Consider the following 25,729-nt stretch of genomic DNA (forward strand, 5'->3'; position numbering starts at 1 on the left):
TGATTTGAGATGAGAACAGCAAACGTGCTTTTGCGCTATGTCCAGTTCTTAAACGACACACAAGCCCGTACCTGCAGACTACGTCAATGCAGGGTTCATTTAGACAGCAAATTTGGATTTAATTTTAGTCATCCTCTTTTGACTAAAATGCCATTTAGTTTGAGTCATATTTCAGTCGTATGAATTGTTTTAGTCTAGTTTTAGTTGACTAAATATCATACGATTTTAGTCGACTAAAATCTAGCGGGCTTAGTTAAAGTGTAATGCTTTATTATGGTATTAAGGTTTGAACGTGCAATACAGACACAGATTTAACCGTTAAAAGTTCTTCTTCTTCTCTTCTGATTGGATGTCTTCCCAATTCGTCCCTCCAACATTTTAGTCAAGTTTTTATTCGTTGACGAAAATGTCAATCGATTTCCTCATAGTTTTTGCCATCACAACTTTGTTTTTTATCGAGTTAACATGTACTTTTCCTCTGTGAAAAAGGGGTAGTTTTAGTCTAGTTTTAGTTTGAGTGGAGGAAATGAACACTGGTGCCAGGGGGTAGATGAGAGAGAGAGAGAGCTTGGGTGTGGCTCAATACAACACATTAGAGGATGCACTCAAGTCCAAGTCCAGCTCCATCCTGTTGCTGCAGTGCCTGGCCCATTCATTATTCATCACAGGCTGACGGCCAATCAAACTCCATGCAGCATAAAGCACCGTGACTCAGACAAGCGGCCACTGGTGGTCGGGGTTATAATCACATTTATACTTTGCAAACCCAGAGGTTACATAATTGCACGCTGTGTCTTATTGATTTATTTTCCTCCGCTTTGCAATATCTTTGAGCTATCTAAACACTGGTCAATATATCTTTGAGCTATCTAAACACTGGTCAATATATCTTTTGAGCTATCTAAAAACAGTGGTCAATACAGAAGAGTCATTGCTGTGCTTAATGGTCTCCGACGGCCCTAAACGACTTCTGCTCGATATAGCGTCATGCTCCACTAGCCAGGACCAGCGGGGTTAATACATCTATTATTACACCTGGCTGGTTCTCAACACCTCCAAGTGTATTTCAGAGAAGGAAACCAGTGAAAACTATCATTCTACACTACACACACCATATAGGCATGATGATGATTTTAGTCATGCTTTTTTACGGGCATGCAGGTGTTGATTTTATTTTCCTGGGTGTTATGATGCTTACCCACAAAGCTCTGCTTCTCCGTGTCCCATAGTGGAGCTGCACGTACACCGTTCGCCACCAAGGCAAAGAATGCTTTCTTTACCTGTTGAGGGACAGTTGCAAATGAAAAAGCAAAACACTTTTTACACACAGGGTTTTTTCCCTGCATAGAGGATTTTTGGTACCCCCAAATAGGTTTTAGCCAGCCCCCAAAGGCCTGGAGCCGGTTGCACAAAGCACCTTAAGTTAAGATATAAAGGGGTCCATAAAATAGAATCGGATTCGCAAAACACCCTTAAATCTTGTGCTTACGTTTTCCTTAAAATGTTTAATGTTAAGGAGATTTAAGGGTGTTTTGTGTAACCAATTTTATATTATGGACAAACTTGGGGTGGTGTGGAAACACATTGCTCCATCATTTCTGACAATGTCTGATATTTGTGTTCAGGATAACGGAGTATACACTCACTAACCCAAAAGTCCAATGTATGTATGTACTGTATGTATGTATGTATGCGCGACAGTAATCCTGATCAGTCATCCAATCATTCTTACTGTCACCCCCCCAAAGGCCCATTCTGAACCAGGAAAAACCTTGAATAATACGTTTAAAAAAATTATCAAACAAGAAAAAGTGAGAAATCCACTAATCATGTGTTGAATTTTCCGCCCAATTCCCATCAGCTGGCAAAGACATGAATTGTGTTTGCATATATATATTTTTTTGTAAAAATCTAAACTCCTAATGTTTTTGCTCTGGTTTGAGCGTTTCCATTTCATTCAGATAAGGGTGCTTAAACCAGATAAGGGTGCTTAAACCAGATAAGGGTGCTTAAACCTTGGCTTCAGTGGATTCAGTGGTTGAAATTCTACACATCAAAGAGCTTAGACTTCCCCAACCGGGATTATTGTTTAACAGCTTTATGACAATTTCACAACCCTCTCATAGAAACTGCCCCAGGCCAAAAATGCTTCTGCTTCCCCTTATGGAACATTAACCCAGCCTGCACTTCTCTCTCAGCTCTCCAGGCTAAGTGGCATGGTAGGAATGTCATGTTCAGCAGGCAAAACTGTTCCTTCCTCATACAAATTCTTCAGCAGCTTGCCTCTCTTGTTGTGTCTCTGACTTGGTGAACTCACAGTACACTGTGGGCGTGTGTGTGGTGTGTGTGTGTGTGTGTGTGTGTCAGAGATGGAGACTTGGACTTGAGTCTTGGACTTGAGTCGCACTTAAGTCACACACAGTGACTTGAGACTTGACTTGAGACTCGTCCTCAAAGACTTGAGACTTGACGGTTTGGGACTTGTGAACAATCTTTATTTTTATTTATTTATTATATATATATATTTTTTGTGTGCATTAAAATTAAGGAAATGTCTACTAATGTCATCTCTAATCGTTGCTGCTCTTGTATTCTAATAGATAAAGGAGTGAGGATAATACAGTACATGCTTTGAATTCCTTAGTTTTAGCTATGCAGTGTTCTAAGCAGACTGGATGGCATCCAGCAGATGATAGAACACTCATCCATAGGGACTTGAGACTTGACTTGGACTTGCCCCTCAAAGACTTGAGACTTGGACTTGCAAAAAATGACTTGTGAGCATCTCTGGTGTGTGCATGCGTGTGTGTGTGTGGCAGGCATGGAGAGGATCAATGCTTACTTGGAGCGCCGTGTCGAACACAACCAGCTTGGAACTGGTGGGGACAATGTCGTAGCACTTGTGGGATTTCATAAAGCGCATGTACATATCACTCTCCGGTTCAGCAGCTATAAAGGATCAGCAGGAAAAAAACACATTTTAGAGGAAGGGGAGAGATCTCACAGGCAAACTAACATTGAGCGCTTGGAAAACAACACTGGATATACTAGTATAACCATTATAGGTCTGGATCGCTTAGCACCACTTTACTGCACTCCCATCTGACAATTACAACTCTGGGTTGGTCCACAAACACACAGAGTGCCAGGATGGAGGAGCACAGAACACAACACGTAATGGATACCAAGGCGTGTAGGAGCTTGAACTAGACTGACAGCAACAACAAATCTAAGAGCTGGAAAAAAATGTCACGTTTCATCATGAAATCACAACCTTTCGTTCTTAATTCTACACAGAAGTGGGTAAATGTAGCAAATCACCCGCAGTGAAGAGGAGACGACTTGTCATTTCAAATCATCCAACATGTTGCGAACAACACAAAATGTTCAAAAAGCTTTAATCACAGTGATGCAATTCACGGTAACTTCAGTGGATTGCCTGTTGAATGTCTCCATTAAAAGCGTCTGCAGCATTGCACTGTCTTGACAGCAGCACCATCCATGAAGATCAATGGGTAAGATTCGCTCATTAAAAAAATGGCTGAGTCCTGAGACATTTGGGGGAGGGGGGGGGGGGGGGCGTTATGATAATGAAGCGATGAAGTCACCGCTAACGTTATGTTGAGGGAATCCCTCAATTTCTGACAAGGCTTGCAGAGCGGGTGGATGATCGCTGGGTTGTGCGCTGAGACGTGCACTGAATACGGCGCATTGTCATTGAGTTCTTTTAAAATACGGTAGATCGAATGAGCCGGATACTTTTAGCCTCGTCTAAATTTGTATTGACATTAATGCCGCAAGACAACCGCGACAACATGCGACCCGCCGGTATGATGGAGTCACCTTTATAATATACACAGCGTGGAGGAGGACTGTCTGTCTGTATGCGTGTGGTGTGGAGGGGTAGTGAAGTGAAAACACAACACCGGGGCGGGTCGAGAAACAGCAGTGTGTGTGTGTGTGTGTGTGTGTGTGTGTGTGTGTGTGTGTGCGGGGGACACTTACCATCATCATCTAGTTCAAGTTTCTCCAGCATGCCTTCGAATAAACCGTAGACCTATGAGGAAGACAAAGACAATAGCAAAAGTCTGCAGTTTTAGGTTTAAGAGGGCAGAAAATCCTCCAGACACGGGCGCGCACGACAAACTTTGCCGTAAATTTAAAGTGAGCAGCAGAGAGTGTGAGAGCGACTTTCCCCACAACACCGGTAAAGAACTCACATCGATAAGAACTGACGACTAATCAGTTGTTCCATTGCAACATGGGGGGAGCAGCACGACATTCCTTGGCGACGCTCGCCCTCCTCAATCTGCCTCCTGATTGGCTGTCATGGGTCTGTGCTGTTGTCCCATTGGCGCAAGGAGGCGTTTTCAGGCCAAAGTGGCGGCAGCGCTGTTGTCAAAAAAAGCAAGTACCAGTCGTCTCTTGCCTTCTACACTCTTTGACACCGGCCCCAATCATCTATATTCAGACTGCGTGCAGTGTGCGCGGATGGAACCCCCCGAGGAATCGACAACAACGCCGTGTGCCACCGGCATTATCTGCTTAATGAAACTGTCTTCTCCGCGGTCCGCTACATGCAACACAGACACGTGGCAAAAACACTGAGCCACGCGCCGCAACTTTAGTTGCACATGATTATTAGACTAAAAGCACACCCCTTAAAACTCCAAAGTGGAACAGTCCAATCTATTTGCTGCAGTAAGGGGAACCACTCACTGCCTGTGTGACTGGTCAAAGTAACCACTACTACTACACGGGCAACAACAACACAGCCGCTTTAAAAACAACACGAGACAGCTAAATTCATTGTTACACATCCCAAACAATCACATTTACAGTCACCACGGCGCGGCCGGCCGGGGAAGTCGTCCACATTCTCCGCGGGGGGAGAGAATGCAGGCAGGCAGGCTCTGAGTGTGGACACACCCCTCCCTCCATGCAGAGCGACCACGGTGCCTCACCATATTAGGAAATCCCTCATGTTGCCTAGCAGCATCAAGCTAAGGATTGATTCTAACATCCTCAATGCTAAATTCAGCCTTACAAAATGGAAAATAAAACAACACACAATATGGCAATCTGTGATAAACGAATGCACAACAAGTTACACAAAAACTCTTTAGACCTCACCAGAAAATGCAATGCAAATTATGTTATTTGCATGTGATCTGCCTCATCATGGCATACCATACATACGCAAAGCTGAAATATGCTGAGTCATACTGAGGGTATTATGCTTACTCAAAGGCTTTTTGTTGATAAACGATTGTGTTCCTGCTCTGTAATTTGCAAACGATGCACAGCAGCAGTGCACTGCAGCAGCAGTATGTAAAAAAGCCCAGGACCTGCTCTGTCTCCTGCAGGATGCTACTGCTAAAGCAGTCAGTCCCCCCAACTCGCCCCAACGGTGACACAGCGCTTCTCCAGCCAAAACTACTTCTGCACTTTCATCAATCTCTGGCCCCGCTGCTGCTGCTGCTGCATCACAGCAGGAACGCATCCCGCTGCTGCTGCTGCCGCTGCTGCTGCAGGCAGCACAACACCAACGAAGAACACACACATAAACCCCAGAGAGGAGGCCCATTAAATTAATCATGTCTTTTTTTATTGGACTTGGCAAAAAACAAAACAAAAACTACTACAGAAGATTATTTTTGTGTGGACTCGGGGAAAACAACAAACGAACACAGAGAAAGCAGCCAGGAAATGTAGCAACAGAGACAGACAGACAGAGAGAGACAGACAAGCAGACAGAGAGAGAGACAGACAGAGAGAGAAAGACAAGCAGACAGCGAGACAGACAGACAGGCAGACAGAGAGAGAGACAGACAGACAGACAGAGAGACAGACAGAGAAAGACAAGCAGACAGCGAGACAGACAGACAGGCAGACAGAGAGAGAGACAGGCAGACAAACAGGCAGACAGAGACAGAGAGCGAGAGACAGACAGACGGAGAGCGAGACAGACAGAGACAGGCAGAGAGACAGAGAGAGACAGACAGGCAGACAGACGGACGGAGAGAGACAGACATACAGACAGACAGGCAGACAGACTCTCTGTCTGTCTGCCTGAGAGAGAGCAGAGATGAAGTGAGGCATTGACTCATGATTGTTAGCCAGCCAGGCCAGCATCATGAGGCCTTGGCTGTTAGAATAGCATCAGTGATACAGTCTGCTGATGAAATATTGATTTAGCCTCACTGGCTACAACCCAGCATCACTCAGAGCAGACAGGCTGAGATGAGACCCAGCTTGAGACAGAATGATACTGCTATCACATCCTTTAAGTGAATGATGGGGAATCCTGAACAAAATCACAGATGAAAAGCCTCGCTTCAAAAACCCTAAAGCAGTTCTGGGCTGTTATCGCTGCACCAGTCCCCTCTATTCCCACGCCGAATGCTGTGTGAGATATTAGAAACAATATTGACACCTTTTGTTTCCGACACCGATGCTCAGAGCAGAGTCAACGGGCTTGTTGACACACACACACACACCATGCGAAAGCATCATAGCTTGAATCAAATGGATTAGCATCGTCTGAGCTTCTGTTCGCTGCTGCCCAAGTGCTGATTTAGCCGGTAATTAATTTCCATGGAAAACTCTTCTCACTTTTAGGAAGGTAGTAGGCGTGGGGATCACAAAATTTCATCATGATACGGTATTATATTGATTCTTTGATGCGATATCTGCTGATATCATAAAGTCTGCCACGATACGATTTCGATTCGATCCAGGGGCCTGCGATCGATACGAGACGATAATTATTTATTTTATTTATTTATTTATTTTTAATCAGGGACAGTGCACATTAATCAACATCAATTTCAATATCAATGTAAATGTGCCAGGGTTAGCTTAAGAGCTAATTTGCACCTGTAGTCCCTGAGCAGGAGACAATCAAAAGGTACATTCAAAATAATTAATACAAAACACAAAATATCATATGCCCATTTAAACAATCAGTTAACATTTATATCAACTCACAAAAAGTAACTAAAATATGATTCGACAATGTTATTTCTGAGCTCTTCCAGACATCTAAATGGAAAACAATAGATCTGTTGTTCACTATAATAAAGTGCCAAATTTCTCATGTTTAAGTGCAAATGATTTTGATCAGTTAACTTAAACAACCCTTGATGACCTTTCAATTATGAACATAAGCTATGCACAGCTACTGTATGCTTCATCACCTTGGATTTACGAGGCATACGACGATATGGCGATATATATTGTATATATTGATGTTTTCACTTCCGATCGTTACACGATACGATATCGATGATGCATCGATGTATCGTCCACACTCTGACACACACGCATACACGCACACACACACACACACACACACACACACACACACACACACACACACACACACACACACACACACACAGTGCCACAGTTGCAGGGTCACCCACTTGTTGTGAGGTAGTGTTGGGTGGCACAGGGCTGGAGGACGAGATGGGGGGTTTAGCAGAGGGGAGGCTGAGACGCTGTCCTGTGTCTGGAGGTGAGGAGGCAGAGGGGAGGCTGAGACGCTGTCCTGTGTCTGGAGGTGAGGAGCGCGGCCGGGCCTGGGAGGAGGAGCAGTCCGAGTCCCGGCGCTCGGGGCTGGCCGGGCTCTGCTGGGCCTCCTGGGGGAACAGCGGCTGGCTGGGCGCCTGGGTCGGGGTGGTGGGCGGAGTCGACAGTCCGGAGGCTGTGGACAGATGAAGGTGAACAGATAGCAAACGTTATCTCTCTGGTTTCTAAACGTGACACTGAAGCGCAGAATGGCTTTTGACATCGTTTGATAGGCTGGGCTGGCTCAACCCTGGCGCTGCAGTCATGACTACTGCTGCAGATGCTATCTGGGCTTTCCCATGCTACTGAAGAAGAGCAGGAATGCATATCTGATCCAGCCGGGCCTGAGCGAGTGCCGGGTACTGAGAGACACAGATAGCAGAGATACGGCTGCAGTCCGCTCTCTGACAGAAGAGGATGGTGCAGAAGAACCAGAAACTTTTAAACTTCTCTCATTTGCGATAAGCTGCAACCCGGCTTGGTGCTGTGAGAAGGTCCTTGGCCCGCCAGGACATTTTGGAGGGTAAATCCAGATCAGGTGGGGGGGCGGGGTGCTTATGAAAGGAACTCCTATTCAGTTTTAGCCACTGAGCATAGTGCTTGATATTTGCCAACAGTAGGCCACATACAGAGAGAGAAAGAGAGAGAGCAGAGAGAGAAAGAGAGCAGAGAGAGAGAGAGAGAGAGAGAGCAGAGAGAGAGAGCGAGAGAGAGAGAGGAGAGAGAGAGCAGAGAAGAGAGAATTTGCTTTATTCAGTTCAGTTTTAACAAACTTTCATTTTCATGGTGGCTCTGTCTGGAGTCTTTACTGACTGAGCTAACCTCTAAGAGGCCATTTACACCTGGCATTAACATGCGTTTTCTGCCATCAGATTGCAATCCGATTGTATTTTATCACTTGAAAGTACAGGTGTAAACACCCCCAAAACGCATTGAAGAAGGATTGCAATCTGATCGGCCAAACCACCTCCGGAGGTGGTCAGGGACGCATTATGACAACATTTAACACAAGTGTAAATGCAATGCGTCCTCTCAAAACGCATTCAGCAACTACCATACGGAAATACATAATCTTCGGAAGTCGGTGACGGCGCGCACACGTGAACGCAATTCCCCGGCAGCACCGCACCGGTGTGTGCCCTCATCTCGCCGCTGTGCCAGATGCGCACACACACAGGCAGCCTGTCACCATGGACCGGCTAAAAATTATCTATCTCTCCCCCCCTCCGCTTTTGCACAACAATCATAGCGTTGCTTCAAAGTTTTGCTGCGGAGGTTTTGCCACGGCTGTAACCACCTGTGTTGCGTTCAGGTAACATCCTAAATTACGCTGTTATACAATTGAGAGCATAATTTCTCTTTTATATCAACACTTCTCCTTTGGTAAAGGAGCGAAAAATGAAAGGAAAATGAGGGAGAAAGGGTTCGAACCCTTTCCCCCTCATTTTCCTTTCATATAAATGAGAAATTATGCTCAATTAACATTGTAATTTAGGATGTTACCTGAACGCAACACAGGTGGTTACAGCCAATGACATGCACGGAAAACGTATGTATGTGTGTGTGTGTGTGTCTCGGACCCAGTGTCATTGTCAATAAACAGATAAAGAAATAGATGCAGTGCTGCGTGATCGGCCATCGTTTTGTCCAGGTGAAGGGGACGTTCACTGTGCATTTGAGCTTAACAATAACCTCTATTTCCCTGTGCATGAAACATGCATGCACACGTTCAGGGGGCGCGCGCGTGATGACGTTCGAGCTGGAGAGCAATCGGATTGCAATCTGTTCACCCAAAACGCATGTTAGTGCCAGGTGTAAATGGAATCAGGCTGAAGTGATAAAATACAATCTGATTGCAATCTGATGGCAGAAAACGCATGTTAATGCCAGGTGTAAATGGCCTCTTAGTGATGTAGCTATCAGGCTCTGGAGTCTTTACTGACTGAGCTAACCTCAAAGTGATGCAGCTATCAGGCTCTGGAGTCTTTACTGACTGAGCTAACCTCAAAGTGATGTAGCTATCAGGCTCTGGAGTCTTTACTGACTGAGCTAACCTCAAAGTGATGAAGCTATCAGGCTCTGGAGTCTTTACTGACTGAGCTAACCTCAAAGTGATGCAGCTATCAGGCTCTGGAGTCTTTACTGACTGAGCTAACCTCAAAGTGATGTAGCTATCAGGCTCTGGAGTCTTTACTGACTGAGCTAACCTCAAAGTGATGAAGCTATCAGGCTCTGGAGTCTTTACTGACTGAGCTAACCTCAAAGTGATGCAGCTATCAGGCTCTGGAGTCTTTACTGACTGAGCTAACCTCAAAGTGATGCAGCTATCAGGCTCTGGAGTCTTTACTGACTGAGCTAACCTCAAAGTGATGAAGCTATCAGGCTCTGGAGTCTTTACTGACTGAGCTAACCTCAAAGTGATGCAGCTATCAGGCTCTGGAGTCTTTACTGACTGAGCTAACCTCAAAGTGATGCAGCTATCAGGCTCTGGAGTCTTTACTGACTGAGCTAACCTCAACATGATGCAGCTATCAGGCTCTGGAGTCTTTACTGACTGAGCTAACCTCAAAGTGATGAAGCTATCAGGCTCTGGAGTCTTTACTGACTGAGCTAACCTCAAAGTGATGCAGCTATCAGGCCCTGGAGTCTTTACTGACTGAGCTAACCTCAACATGATGCAGCTATCAGGCCCTGGAGTCTTTACTGACTGAGCTAACCTCAAAGTGATGCAGCTATCAGGCTCTGGAGTCTTTACTGACTGAGCTAACCTCAACATGATGCAGCTATCAGGCTCTGGAGTCTTTACTGACTGAGCTAACCTCAACATGATGCAGCTATCAGGCTCTGGAGTCTTTACTGACTGAGCTAACCTCAAAGTGATGCAGCTATCAGGCTCTGGAGTCTTTACTGACTGAGCTAACCTCAACATGATGCAGCTATCAGGCTCTGGAGTCTTTACTGACTGAGCTAACCTCAAAGTGATGCAGCTATCAGGCTCTGGAGTCTTTACTGACTGAGCTAACCTCAAAGTGATGCAGCTATCAGGCTCTGGAGTCTTTACTGACTGAGCTAACCTCAAAGTGATGCAGCTATCAGGCTCTGGAGTCTTTACTGACTGAGCTAACCTCAAAGTGATGCAGCTATCAGGCCCTGGAGTCTTTACTGACTGAGCTAACCTCAACATGATGCAGCTATCAGGCTCTGGAGTCTTTACTGACTGAGCTAACCTCAAAGTGATGCAGCTATCAGGCTCTGGAGTCTTTACTGACTGAGCTAACCTCACAGTGATGCAGCTATCAGGCCCTGGAGTCTTTACTGACTGAGCTAACCTCAAAGTGATGCAGCTATCAGGCCCTGGAGTCTTTACTGACTGAGCTAACCTCAAAGTGATGAAGCTATCAGGCCCTGGAGTCTTTACTGACTGAGCTAACCTCAAAGTGATGAAGCTATCAGGCCCTGGAGTCTTTACTGACTGAGCTAACCTCAAAGTGATGCAGCTATCAGGCTCTGGAGTTTTTACTGACTGAGCTAACCTCAACATGATGTAGCTATCAGGCCCTGGAGTCTTTACTGACTGAGCTAACCTCAACATGATGTAGCTATCAGGCCCTGGAGTCTTTACTGACTGAGCTAACCTCTAAGTGATGCAGCTATCAGGCTCTGGAGTATTTACTGACTGAGCTAACCTCAAAGTGATGCAGCTATCAGGCTCTGGAGTCTTTACTGACTGAGCTAACCTCAAAGTGATGCAGCTATCAGGCCCTGGAGTCTTTACTGACTGAGCTAACCTCAACGTGATGAAGCAGGCTGCTCTCCTGCCGTGTAGCGGTCAGCTGTCTGTGAAGCAGCCTGCTCTCCGGGCAGTGTCAGGTTGAGGACGTCAGTCACATGACAGCCTTCACATGCTCTCAAGCACCAGGCCTCTCTCATCGGTCGCACGCCGGGTGACATGCGACACGCACGCTGCTCCGGCCCCGCCCCCAGCCCCGCCCCCACCCCGCCCCTGCCCGACATATTTCTAAGTCCAGGCTAAGACACGCTAGCCTGCTAATGCCCCGCGTGAGGCTAAGACAAAACACTTTTCATTTCAAGGCCTCTAACCAGGACACTTCCATTTCACTTGTATCTTGTTGACACGTCCAACACGGGGGACTAAATGAATGCTACTGACAGCATGCAAATGTCCTACATTCACTCACAGACATGCAAAAGTACATGAATTGTGTTGTGTAAATGATCACACTTGTATAGATCGGTTCTGTGATGAAAGGAGCTTGAACACACTGAAGCACAAGTGACTCTCAGGGAGTCATTTCAGGGAAGTGCAGAGTTCAACTCCTAAATAACTCCGGATGTATGGCCTCCTTACTGTGGTTACAACTGGGACACACTTCACTGGCTGTGAAACTCAAGGTGGACTAGTCTACTGGGCTGAACTAACTCAAGGTGGACTAGTCTACTGGGTTGAACTAACTCAAGGTGGACTAGTAGTCTACTGGGCTGAACTAACTCAAGGTGGACTAGTCTACTGTGCTGAACTAACTCAAGGTGGACTAGTCTACTGGGCTGAACTAACTCAAGGTGGACTAGTAGTCTACTGGGCTGAACTAACTCAAGGTGGACTAGTCTACTGTGCTGAACTAACTCAAGGTGGACTAGTCTACTGGGCTGAACTAACAAGGTGGACTAGTCTACTGTGCTGAACTAACTCAATGTGGACTAGTCTATTGGGCTGAAATAACTCAAGGTGGACTAGTCTACTGGGTTGAACTAACTCAAGGTGGACTAGTCTACTGTGCTGAACTAACTCAAGGTGGACTAGTAGTCTACTGGGCTGAACTAACTCAAGGTGGACTAGTCTACTGTGCTGAACTAACTCAAGGTGGACTAGTCTACTGGGCTGAACTAACTCAAGGTGGACTAGTCTACTGGGCTGAACTAACTCAAGGTGGACTAGTCTACTGGGCTGAACTAACTCAAGGTGGACTAGTAGTCTACTGGGCTGAACTAACTCAAGGTGGACTAGTAGTCTACTGGGCTGAACTAACTCAAGGTGGACTAGTCTACTGTGCTGAACTCATCTTGTTGTACAAACTGCAGTGGACAGTAACTGGGTTTCCATCCAAATGTATCGCATAATTCAAGCGAATTTTGTGAAAATCCGCAAAATAAAATGCGAATTTATGCATGTTTCCATTCAGTTTTGTTTAGCGAGTTTTGGGAGTCGGCAGGTTGAGCAGTCGGTGGCGCTTCTCGTCAGGAGGAGGCGTAACGTGCCTGTGTGCCTGTAAGAGATCTCTATCAGCGGAGACCTGCTTTGATTGAGTCATCACCCGGTGATGGTGATGATCACCGTCCTCATCGTCGTAAAGTCGCCTTCAAAGCATGATGTTAGATTATAACGAACTAGTTGTGTGGCTTAGCCTTCCCAAATGTTGAGGGTCGTTTTTTAGAATTTAATACATAGAATTGCGAACGTTACATTCAATTTCATTCAGACTGCCTGGCGCTAATCGCCACCATTTCCCCCTGGAGTAGCATGAAGCGGAAGTGAAGTCACATCTGGTACGTCATCGTTAATTCGCAAAATCTGTTTCCATTGCAAAAGTTCGCATCTTCCTACTGTCGATACGCTGATAAATCCACCCCCTCCAAGCGTAAAAACATTTATGCGATATTTCGACCTTTATTCGAATTTCTGGTGTTTCCATTCAAGTTTATATTCGCATTTTGGGTAAATGCGAATATCCAGAGGTGGATGGAAACCCAGTTACTGATTTGACCCAAGTTCCTGTGATAAAAGAAACTACAGATATCTAGTTGACACTACGACATGTACCATCTTCATTGCCTCTTCTTCTGTCTCCACGTATATCATCTTTGAAATAAGAGTTACAATCAAATCTGGGATTAAGTCAAAGGAGGCATTTTCTCATAAACGAGGCCCTGTACAAGAAGTGCACTGTGCACTTAGCCTGGTCCTCTCCACTATCTCCTGGTCCTCTCCACTATCTCCTGACATTTAGCTGGCTGGTACCAGCTCTCTTAGCCTGGTCCTCTCCACTATCTCCTGACATTTAGCTGGCTGGTACCAGCTCTCTTGGGCCTGGTCCTCTCCACTATCTCCTGACATTTAGCTGGCTGGTACCAGCTCTCTTAGCCTGGTCCTCTCCACTATCTCCTGACATTTAGCTGGCTGGTACCAGCTCTCTTGGGCCTGGCCCGCTTCTGCTGCGCCGCCTTCTTATTATAGCCCCGCCGCTGTGGCACATTCCACAGGAGGAGCAGATAACAGACGTGCTGGGGAGACGGCTCCTCTGCTGGTCAGGCTGGAGAGGACACCAGCGGCCAAACAGGAAATGGATCCCCGAGTCATATATTAGCTTGATTTATGAATGGCCGTTACTATTTGCGTATAAAAAGTCCTCACCCAGTAGCCTATAATAATATTATGACGTGACGATATCCGATCATACGGATATAAATAGAAACGATTCAGTGATGCAATGAAAACATCTCGTCTATGTCTGCAGGTCCAGTGCTGCCACTCTCTCCATGGCTTCATTGCAAGTGGTTCTCCCACCTTTTTTCTTTCTCGTGACCCCTTAAAACAAAGCAACGTCTACTTGCAAGTCCCTATCATAAGTTCCAACCAAAATATCATTTCCCCTTTTCACTTTTTTGTATAGTAGAAATATGAAGGAAAAAAGCTTTTGCACACCTAGGCTCAACAGGTGCGTCGGAGAGAATCTGATGAAGGTCTCACGACCGAAACGTTATTCTTATTACACTTTTGATTGCATGTGGAGACAGTGTGCGGGAGTTTATTCTGGTATAGTAGAAATATAAAAAATTTCTATCCCATAAATCACCTTGGGATCCTCGAAAATGATCTCACAGCCCACTGAGCGGCTCCCGACCCCCAGGTTGAGAACCACTGCTCTGTTGCAGTGTAACACAGAAAGCAGTGTTCATCTCAACGCATAAAAGCAGATCTTCACAGTCTACTCTGTGTGTGTGTGTGTGTGTGTGTGTGTGTGTGTGTGTGTGTGTGTGTGTGTGTGTGTGTGTGTGTGTGTGTGTGTGTGTGTGTGCGTGTGCGTGCGTGTGCGTGCGTGCGCGTGTGGAGTCTGATGATGAAGTGTCTCTGGGGGCGAGTGCGTCGTTAGCCACGCCTCCGGGCTGGATGACGTCAGAGCAATAGTGGGGTCACCACAGGTCACAGGCCACTGTGTGTGAATGGCTAGTTTATTATATACTCACTGAGCACTTTATTAGCAACACCTTTAATACTGTAGCTATCAGCTTTCAGCTCCGTGTCACCCGGCTACCACAGTGACATGATGCACCGCAAGGTTCACTGCTGCATTCTGAGATGCTCCTCTGCTCACCACAAGTTATAAAGAGGTTCTCTGAGTTCCTGAAGCCTGTCTGTCAGCTCAAACGCATCCCGTCTGGCACCAGTCACAGTCAAAGTCACTGCGATCACGTTCTCCCCCATTCTGATGTTTGACGTGAACGTTAACTGACGCTGCTCACCTGTATCTGCATGATCTTACGCAGGGCACTGCTGCCACATGATTGGCTGATTGGATAATTGCATGAAAGAGCAGGTGGACAGGTGTTCCTAATAAAGTGCTCGGTGAGCATCTGGCTGTGTGGTTTTTTTTTCTGCTATGAAGCACTGAGCAATATGACATCCAGTGACCCCAATTAGCAACCAGAGCTCCAAACTCATCTTCTAGGTAGATGATAATTCTGACTTTCCAGCAGCTCCATTAACAGAACCTAGCTCACATCAGTGTTAATCGACCTAGATCACATCAGTGTGCAAACTGCACCGTGGCAAAACGCACGCATATACAAAGGCTTTCTGAGAAGCACACAGGCTTTGCTCGAATTGACCGCCGCTGTGATTTCTCACGTGGACGTCAGTTCACCAAGAAGAAGTGTGTGCTGCTGCTGTGTGAGTCCAAAGTGACCAGGGCTTTTCCTGCATAGAGAATTATGAGGTGACCATCTCCATCTCTGGACAAACCTCTGACAGGTGTCTTCATGGAAAAAACACTTGTTTCTAACAAGCGTTGTTGCACTCTGTGGATTTCTGTCATTTGTAATATCGGCGTTACGCCGATGAGTTGACAATTTAACGTTAAATATTCTTTAAATGAAGTGATTTGTTTAAGAAAGTAGCCTTCTGAGTACCTTCACATGGTCATATCGGTTCACAATCCAGATAGAAAACGTCTATTTTCCTTCCAGCTGTGAATGTATCGGTCTCAAAAATCCCATATGGGTCAGGCTCTAGCACCACCACCTCCTCATTTTGAGCCAGGAAGAACCCTGGTGACTGTGATATCTTCATCGTAACCAGCATGGAGGAGGGTGCTCAGGATCACTCATGGACTTATGGCTAGGCTGAGGTGTCACCACATCATATATACAGTATGGATGAACATATGACAGGACATACATCACCATGACAGGAGGACCCTATGTCCTCCCAGCTCCACTGAGGTCAGCCTGGGTCTAAATCAGGAGCTGTGAAGTTCAGGGTAAAGTGCCACTTGAAGGCCACGCACAACGTGCGCTGACGTAACGCTGTACAGGAACTGCATACAGTAGGTCTGTAGGTACGCCTGCAACTAACGATTTTTTTCATAATAGATTCATCTGTCGATTATTTTCTCGATTAAATCGATTAGTTGTTTGGTCTATAAAATGTCACAAAATGGTAGCAAATGACGATCAGTGTTTCCCAAAGCCCAAGATGACGCCCTCAAATGTCTTGTTTTGTCCACAACTCAAAGATAATATCAGTTTACTGTCATACAGGAGTAAAGAAACCGGAAAATATTAGAAGCTGGAATGAGAGAATCTTTCTTAAAATTGTACTCAAAACGATTAATCGATTATCAAAAGTTGTCACTTAATTTTCTGTCGATCGACTAATTGATTAATCGATTAATCGTTGCAGCTCTATCTGTAGGGTGGCCCACGTTAATCTTTTGCATCCGCCTGTCTCATTTTCTGTCACTTTTCATTGGCTCCCGCCATGAGAAACAGATGGAACACTGAAGGAGGAACCACTGAACCCGACACATGAGAACGAGCTCCGGAGAATGTTCACTTAGCCCGTTCTGACCCTCCTGGGTTAAGCTCGTCTGACCATCGTGGGTTAAGCTCAAATGCTTTCTGTCTACTTTGATCAAGTTTGACGTTTTCCAAAATAGAGCAGCTCTTCCAAAGGGACTCGGTGAAGTGGGACGAAATAAAGCCATTGGATTAACACTATAGGAAGCAGCGTGGTTTTTATTTTTTACCTCAGTGATTATGAGTGTTTTACAGTACTGCAGTACCACCTGGTATGGATGCCTGTCTGTTACCTTAAAATCACAACTACTTAGACAGATGAATATTTGTTCAAAAATTGTAGGTAAACCACTGCATAGTCTATATGAGTCTACATATGTCAACAGTGTATTGAGGTTAGCTAGAAATATTGCCTCAAACACTAATGTGTTACATGAAGAATATGAACTCCTGCCCTCTGGCAGGAGATACCTAATTCCAACTTTCAAGAAGGTCAGACTAAGAAAGTCCTTTATACATCAGTCGATCCTGAGGCTTAATCAAGAACAGGGCCGAGGGTCAGTGGAGCAGTGACCAGTGCTCTCTGTCTGCTGTATGTGTGTATGTATGTATCTTTGTATTTTTGGTTTTGTTCTCTTTGTCATGTGTTTGTGCATGGGACTGCCGCTGTCTTGCAAGACAAATTTCAGTGTGAACTGACAATAAAGTATATCATATCGTATCGTGGTTATAAATTACTTTATCATAATGCAGAGATGCTCACAAGTCATTTGTTGCAAGTCCAAGTCAAGTCTCAAGTCTTAGAGCTAGAGTTAAAGTCTCGTATTGATGAGTGTTCTATCATCTGCTGGATGCCATCCACTCTGCTTAGAACACTGCATAGCTCAAACTAAGGAATTCAAAGCATGTACTGTATTATCCTCACTCTACAGTATCTATTAGCATACAGCATTGATTAGCTGACATTATTATTATTAGACCTTTCCTTAATATTATTTATTATTTCCTTATTATATTATTGTAAATTCCTATTTATTATCCACAGAACACTTCACCACTCATGTACATTTTGTATATATTTACTCGATTTGATTGCACTTGCAACTTTGTGATTGTCTTTAGTTATCTTCCTACTTCTTATCTCTGTATATTGATGTGACCGCTACGCTGCATACAGACACCAAGACAAATTCCTCGTATGTAACTTGCATACTGTGGCAATACAAGTGATTCTGAGTCTAATTAACGCTTTTTTAATTTTAATTTTATAAAGATTGTTCAGGAATCCCAAATCTCGAGTCCAAGTCTTTTGAGGACGAGTCTCAAATCAAGTATCAAGTCACTGTCTGTGCGGCTCGAGTCCGAGTCTCAAGTCCAGGTCCAGGAGTGAAAACATTTTCGCTGCCCTATTTCATTCCAACACTGCCGTATATGTAACACATCAATCATTTCAAATAGCCTCTGTAGTATTTCTCATCCTTCAAGTACGAGACATTTAGTAATCACTTTAAGTTGTCGGGAGTCATTTTAATCAAGTAAAAAGCCTCTACAGCATCACTCTGTACAGTGACTGACTACGATGCATCTGCTTGTATGAATTTTTCTACCTCTGTGGCATCACGTCAGCTCCTCCTCACGCGGAGCATTTGCACTTTGGCTGGCGTCCTGTTTGGGGGGGATGCATTGCGTGCATTTGTGAAACTAGAGAGCCACCCAAGTGGCACCTAAGGCCATAAGCGACAACACTCAGCACCTAAAAATACAGGCGCCCCCCACACCACATTTATACCAATTAAAAGAAGAGATGGTCTGTCTTCACGAGATCTTTCTGTCGCTGATCGACGTGTATGCAGCTTCTACAACACAAACCTCCATTTAAAAAAATATTTGTGCAGCATTCATAAAGGTTATTATTCCGAATCTATGGATTATCTGTCAGTCGACCTAATCTCGCCATGTAATTAATATGCATTTGATCAAGCAGGGATATCCTCGTGTAGTAGCGTGTACCTTCACCTGATGATGTACCTATTATAGAGATGCTGCTGCTGTATGACTGCAAAGTAACAGAAGACATCTGTATCAGGACTAGAGCTGCAACAATTAATCGATTAATCGATTAGTCGATCGACAGAAAATCAATCGACAACTATTTTGATAATCGATTAATCGTTTTGAGTAAAATCTTAAGAGAAAAGGTCTAAATTCTCTGATTCCAGCTTCTTAAATGTGAATATTTTCTGGTTTCTTTACTCCTGTATGACAGTAAACTGATATTATCTTTGAGTTGTGGACAAAACAAGACATTTGAGGGCGTCATCTTGAGCTTTGGGAAACACTGATCGTCATTTGCTACCATTTTCTGAGATTTTATAGACCAAACAACTAATCGATTAATCGAGAAAATAATCAACAGATTAATCGATTATGAAAATAATCGTTAGTTGCAGCCCTAATCAGGACACTGGGGTAATGGTGGTTGGATCGTGGCCCTTGTGCAGTAGCTACAGGACACTTTCCACAGAGTGATGGCAGATACGAGTAACGCTTCAGGTGAAGAAGAGCACAGGACATTACCTGTCCCATCTTGCTCCTTGCGCTTCTTGCTCCTCCTCAAGCTGCCGAACCTCTTCATAGAACGCAGTGGGTTGTGGGTTCAAAACCAAATCTGACCATGACCATCCGGGGGGGGGGGGGGGGGTCGCAACAGGGGGCACAGCGATGGCCCGAAACAGTCCCGAGTGTGCCAGTTACTCCATTTTGTCAGACGGTTCAATAACAAGGCAAGTCAAGAAAGCCGAGGTGTGCAGCAACTAAGCTGAAAGCCAAAGTGAGTCCACACAGATTTAGACTGTGGTGAATCTTTGGAAAGTCTTCTTGCAGAGAGATGGTCCTCTATTCCATAGATGAGCAGACTTGTCAATGGACAAAGAAGGTAGTCGATGGAGTCTTTCTTCTGACTTCATGTAAATCTTCCTAGAGAAAAATAATGCATTTGTCTATTCCATGAAGTTGTGCATTTCTGTTCATTCAGATGCTGTCCATCCTGAAGCCAGAAATCCTAGTTAACAGCAGGAGCAGAGAATGATAAGGACAGCAGCACGTCGCAGTCAGATACAGGCTAACTTTCCTTATCCAGACAAGAGGAGCGTGAAATTCCACACAGCCTCTGAGAAAGGTCCCTCTCACAAGTGATGCAAATAGCAGCGCCTGGCTCCTGCCCCCCCCCCCTCTCTCTGAGTGGCTCTGTGGCAGCGCCTGGCTCCTGCCCCCCCTCTCTCTGAGTGGCTCTGTGGCAGCAGTGGCGTCAGGGCTGTAAATTGTCAGGTGCAGCTGTGGGCGGAGCCTCTTTAATATAGCACGCTGTAAAAGGAGGGCAGCCTGCGAGGGACGCACCAGTGATTGGCTCAGCCCTCTGCATCGCCCCACCCCCCTTTTTTCCACTGCCCTCCTCCCCACAGAGTCAGATCAGCACAGGGCACATCTGTCTCCTTCACACAGTATCTAGAGTATCTAGAAAGGTGCAAGGCAATAATTTATTACAATTATGATTATTATGATTATTATTATAATAAATATAGACATAAAGTAGGGATGCACCGATCCACATTTTTTCACTTCCGATCCGATTCCGATACCTGAATTTGGATATCTGCCGATACCGATATTATGCCGATACCAATATTTTTCTTGAATATACAGTATAGGCATAGATTTGGCCAATTAAATATATTTTTTTTTATATACCTTGCAAAAAGCAGACAAAAATAAGAAAATATACAAGGCAAAGAAGAATTCTGTGCTGGAATTGCAAAAAACAAAAACAAAACCCTCCCCCGATTCCGATCCGATCCATGAATTAGTGCCAATATCGGCACCCGATACCGATATTGGATCGGATCGGCCCCATCCCTAACATAAAGGTTGTGGCTTTCAGCTGCTAGCATTGCCGTGTGTACAGTTGGTAGCCTGTAACTTTGGGGGTCTGACCTTTTCAGACTGCTGATGCCAGACCCCATCAGCTGACCGCAGGGGGACATCCCATGTTCTGTCAGCTGATCAGAACGCTTCCATTCAGTACCAGCTAGCCCTTAACAGATGGCCCTGCAGTTCACTCTATCTGCTGCCTCTCTCTCCACTCTGTGGACCTCATATAGCATGTTACGCAAGCGCTGCACGCCAGCCAAAAGGGCTGAGGGCCAATATGAGAGTTAGGGCGGTGAGGTATCCGTTATGAGATCCGTCACCTCAAACACCCTGTCAGACTAACTATGATCTCTCCTTCATTACATCCTAGTCAAATTCATTTACAGGAATTTTTATTGTTCAAGGCGCAATGAGGTTTCCATTGAAGCTCACTAACCAATACCTAGCAGTGCTTATTTTTTTATTTTGTAGGTGTTGTATTTTATGCTTTTTTTACTTCAAAAATTAGACTATGTACATGCATGTGTATCAGATTTACATTGTAACTGTTTTATTGTGTTTTTGATTGTCCTTGTATCATCTAGGGACCCAGGGACTGCAGATTAAATTTAGCTTCCTAGCTAAGTCTGGGACAGTTTCTGACTTTGTCCATTGCCCCCGTCAAATAAAATAATAACATAAATAAAATAAATAAACCAGTGGGGCTCTCAAACATGATCAAACTGCTAATCGAGTATAATTGGGTGACACACGCTTAACATTTCGGTGTATTTGGTGCAGCTCGCCCTCTCGGCCCCCCCGCTCAAAAAATATCCCTCCCTTTTAAGGATTTGCCCTCTGTGAATTAGGGAAATCAAAACTGCCCAGTTCTTTTATTTACTGGCAACATACAGCTTACAGTAGCAACAGAGGAGAGAGAGAGGGAGGGGGGAGAGAGAGAGAGAGGGGGGGGGGGGGGAGAGAGAGAGAGGGGGGGAAGGCGACAGAGAGTGCATGGTAGTGTGAGGAGCCCCTCTGCTCACTTCCAGATAAGGCTATGAAAGCACTGCAGTTGTCTCCAGTAGTGAGAGACTGACAGTGTCCACTGTCCAGGCAATGGGAACACACATATTTACAATAGCTGAGAATGAGGCGACATTCTGATCATACACAGCACAGCAAATATGGATATAAATGCATGCGAGCAAAACTGTTACCAAATGAAGGACAGAGGAATGACATAACATATAGAAGATATCATAACAGATTATCCGATACCTCTACAGTAAATACTATGAAATAATAATGTCGAGGTTGTAAACAATGACAGCTTGCAATATGAAAAAAGAAGTTCCTGTTACACTGTATTTGCCATTTGACACCTGTGCTATAAATCAACACTGGTGTCAGAACTCAGAAGCCGAACAGCTAGAGCAGGAGAACATCAGGCCTTCAGCACCCCCTTGTGGCGAAAGTAGAGTGTGTGTACAAAAACCACTGACTCCTACTGTAGCTAGCTACTCAGTCACACACTGTGATAATAAAAAAGGAGGAATACTTCAGTCCTGCCGCTGATCATTTAATAGCACACCATTAAGTCTGTAAAAGCGAGAGAGAGGGCGCCATAACTCGTCAAATGCCTGGAATCTTGAGCAGCTGGCAAGAGGCGGCCACAGCCGACGATGTGTTTTGGTGTGTTTTAGCTTTGGTTACCATCAATAAGAATCTCCTGAGGAAACAGAGCGTGCCGACTCAGAGCTCTGATTCCACCAGCCACTGCCAACTGACCCTCTGCCACGCAGGAAACACAGAATAATGCCCATGTGTGGGCCAAGAAATATGACTCATCTTTCTGCCATTTGATCCTGCTTCAAGCACGACTGTTTCCATGCAAAACAGACTGTTTTTTCTTGCATAATAGTGCATTTGATCCTGCCTCAAGCACGACTGTTTCCATGCAAAACAGACTGTTTTTTCTTGCATAATAGTGCATTTGATCCTGCTTCAAGCACGACTGTTTCCATGCAAAACAGACTGTTTTTTCTTGCATAATAGTGCATTTGATCCTGCTTCTAACATGACTGTTTCCATGCAAAACAGACTGTTTTTTCTTGCATAATAGTGCATTTGATCCTGCTTCAAGCACGACTGTTTCCATGCAAAACAGACTGTTTTTTCTAGCATAATAGTGCATTTGATCCTGCTTCTAGCATGACTGTTTCCATGCAAAACAGACTGTTTTTTCTTGCATAATAGTCCATTTGATCCTGCTTCAAGCACGACTGTTTCCATGCAAAACAGACTGTTTTTTCTTGCATAATAGTGCATTTGATCCTGCTTCTAGCATGACTGTTTCCATGCAAAACAGACTGTTTTTTCTTGCATAAAAGTGCATTTGATCCTGCTTCTAGCATGACTGTTTCCATGCAAAACAGACTGTTTTTTCTTGCATAATAGTCCAGTTGATCCTGCTTCTAGCATGACTGTTTCCATGCAAAACAGCCTGTTTTTTCTTTCATAATAGTGCATTTGATCCTGCTTCTAACATGACTGTTTCCATGCAAAACAGACTGTTTTTTCTTGCATAATAGTGCATTTGATCCTGCTTCTAGCATGACTGTTTCCATGCAAAACAGACTGTTTTTTCTTGCATAATAGTCCAGTTGATCCTGCTTCTAGCATGACTGTTTCCATGCAAAACAGCCTGTTTTTTCTTGCATAATAGTCAATTTGATCCTGCTTCTAGCATGACTGTTTCCATGCAAAACAGACAGTTTTTTCTTGCATAATAGTCAATTTGATCCTGCTTCTAGCATGACTGTTTCCATGCAAAACAGACTGTTTTTTCTTGCATAATAGTGCATTTGATCCTGCTTCTAGCATGACTGTTTCCATGCAAAACAGACTGTTTTTTCTTGCATAATAGTCCATTTGATCCTGCTTCTAGCATGACTGTTTCCATGCAAAACAGACTGTTTTTTCTTGCATAATAGTGCATTTGATCCTGCTTCTAGCATGACTGTTTCCATGCAAAACAGACTGTTTTTTCTTGCATAATAGTCAATTTGATCCTGCTTCTAGCATGACTGTTTCCATGCAAAACAGACTGTTTTTTCTTGCATAATAGTCCATTTGATCCTGCTTCTAGCATGACTGTTTCCATGCAAAACAGACTGTTTTTTCTTGCATAATAGTGCATTTGATCCTGCTTCTAGCATGACTGTTTCCATGCAAAACAGACTGTTTTTTCTTGCATAATAGTCCATTTGATCCTGCTTCTAGCATGACTGTTTCCATGCAAAACAGACTGTTTTTTCTTGCATAATAGTGCATTTGATCCTGCTTCTAGCATGACTGTTTCCATGCAAAACAGACTGTTTTTTCTTGCATAATAGTCAATTTGATCCTGCTTCTAGCATGACTGTTTCCATGCAAAACAGACTGTTTTTTCTTGCATAATAGTCCATTTGATCCTGCTTCTAGCATGACTGTTTCCATGCAAAACAGACTGTTTTTTCTTGCATAATAGTCCATTTGATCCTGCTTCTAACATGACTGTTTCCATGCAAAACAGACTGTTTTTTCTTGCATAATAGTCAATTTGATCCTGCTTCTAGCATGACTGTTTCCATGCAAAACAGACTGTTTTTTCTTGCATAATAGTCAATTTGATCCTGCTTCTAACATGACTGTTTCCATGCAAAACAGACTGTTTTTTCTTGCATAATAGTCAATTTGATCCTGCTTCTAGCATGACTGTTTCCATGCAAAACAGACTGTTTTTTCTTGCATAATAGTGCATTTGATCCTGCTTCTAGCATGACTGTTTCCATGCAAAACAGACTGTTTTTTCTTGCATAATAGTCCATTTGATCCTGCTTCTAACATGACTGTTTCCATGCAAAACAGACTGTTTTTTCTTGCATAATAGTCAATTTGATCCTGCTTCTAGCATGACTGTTTCCATGCAAAACAGACTGTTTTTTCTTGCATAATAGTGCATTTGATCCTGCTTCTAGCATGACTGTTTCCATGCAAAACAGACTGTTTTTTCTTGCATAATAGTCCATTTGATCCTGCTTCTAGCATGACTATTTCCATGCAAAACAGACTGTTTTTTCTTGCATAATAGTGCATTTGATCCTGCTTCTAGCATGACTGTTTCCATGCAAAACAGACTGTTTTTTCTTGCATAATAGTGCATTTGATCCTGCTTCTAGCATGACTATTTCCATGCAAAACAGACTGTTTTTTCTTGCATAATAGTCCAGTTGATCCTGCTTCTAGCATGACTGTTTCCATGCAAAACAGACTGTTTTTTCTTGCATAATAGTCAATTTGATCCTGCTTCTAGCATGACTATTTCCATGCAAAACAGACTGTTTTTTCTTGCATAATAGTCAATTTGATCCTGCTTCTAACATGACTGTTTCCATGCAAAACAGACTGTTTTTTCTTGCATAATAGTCAATTTGATCCTGCTTCTAGCATGACTGTTTCCATGCAAAACAGACTGTTTTTTCTTGTATAATAGTGCATTTGATCCTGCTTCTAGCATGACTGTTTCCATGCAAAACAGACTGTTTTTTCTTGCATAATAGTCCATTTGATCCTGCTTCTAACATGACTGTTTCCATGCAAAACAGACTGTTTTTTCTTGCATAATAGTCAATTTGATCCTGCTTCTAGCATGACTGTTTCCATGCAAAACAGACTGTTTTTTCTTGCATAATAGTGCATTTGATCCTGCTTCTAGCATGACTGTTTCCATGCAAAACAGACTGTTTTTTCTTGCATAATAGTCCATTTGATCCTGCTTCTAGCATGACTATTTCCATGCAAAACAGACTGTTTTTTCTTGCATAATAGTGCATTTGATCCTGCTTCTAGCATGACTGTTTCCATGCAAAACAGACTGTTTTTTCTTGCATAATAGTGCATTTGATCCTGCTTCTAGCATGACTATTTCCATGCAAAACAGACTGTTTTTTCTTGCATAATAGTCCAGTTGATCCTGCTTCTAGCATGACTGTTTCCATGCAAAACAGACTGTTTTTTCTTGCATAATAGTCAATTTGATCCTGCTTCTAGCATGACTATTTCCATGCAAAACAGACTGTTTTTTCTTGCATAATAGTGCATTTGATCCTGCTTCTAG

General features: G+C 44.0%; 1 protein-coding gene across 3 annotated transcripts in view; it reads right to left on the reverse strand.

Moving 5' to 3' along the window:
• LOC310797154 (5'-AMP-activated protein kinase subunit gamma-1-like) overlaps nt 1-25,729 on the reverse strand; it is a 53,902-nt gene that overhangs the window by 8,551 nt on the left and 19,622 nt on the right. For all 3 annotated transcript variants that reach the window (XR_014553713.1, XM_083659476.1, XM_083659475.1), the window contains 4 exons: nt 7,428-7,708; nt 4,006-4,057; nt 2,843-2,949; nt 1,199-1,280 (listed from right to left, as the gene is read on the reverse strand). Coding sequence is in view for 2 of the 3 variants with exons in the window: in XM_083659476.1 (XP_083515602.1) it covers nt 1,199-1,280; nt 2,843-2,949; nt 4,006-4,057; nt 7,428-7,708 (522 nt within the window). In the remaining variant the exon portion in view is untranslated. The remainder of the gene's footprint in view (nt 1-1,198; nt 1,281-2,842; nt 2,950-4,005; nt 4,058-7,427; nt 7,709-25,729) is intronic.

Source organism: Poromitra crassiceps (genome assembly GCF_964638095.1).
Source record: "Poromitra crassiceps genome assembly, chromosome: 23".
NCBI lineage: Eukaryota > Metazoa > Chordata > Actinopteri > Beryciformes > Melamphaidae > Poromitra > Poromitra crassiceps.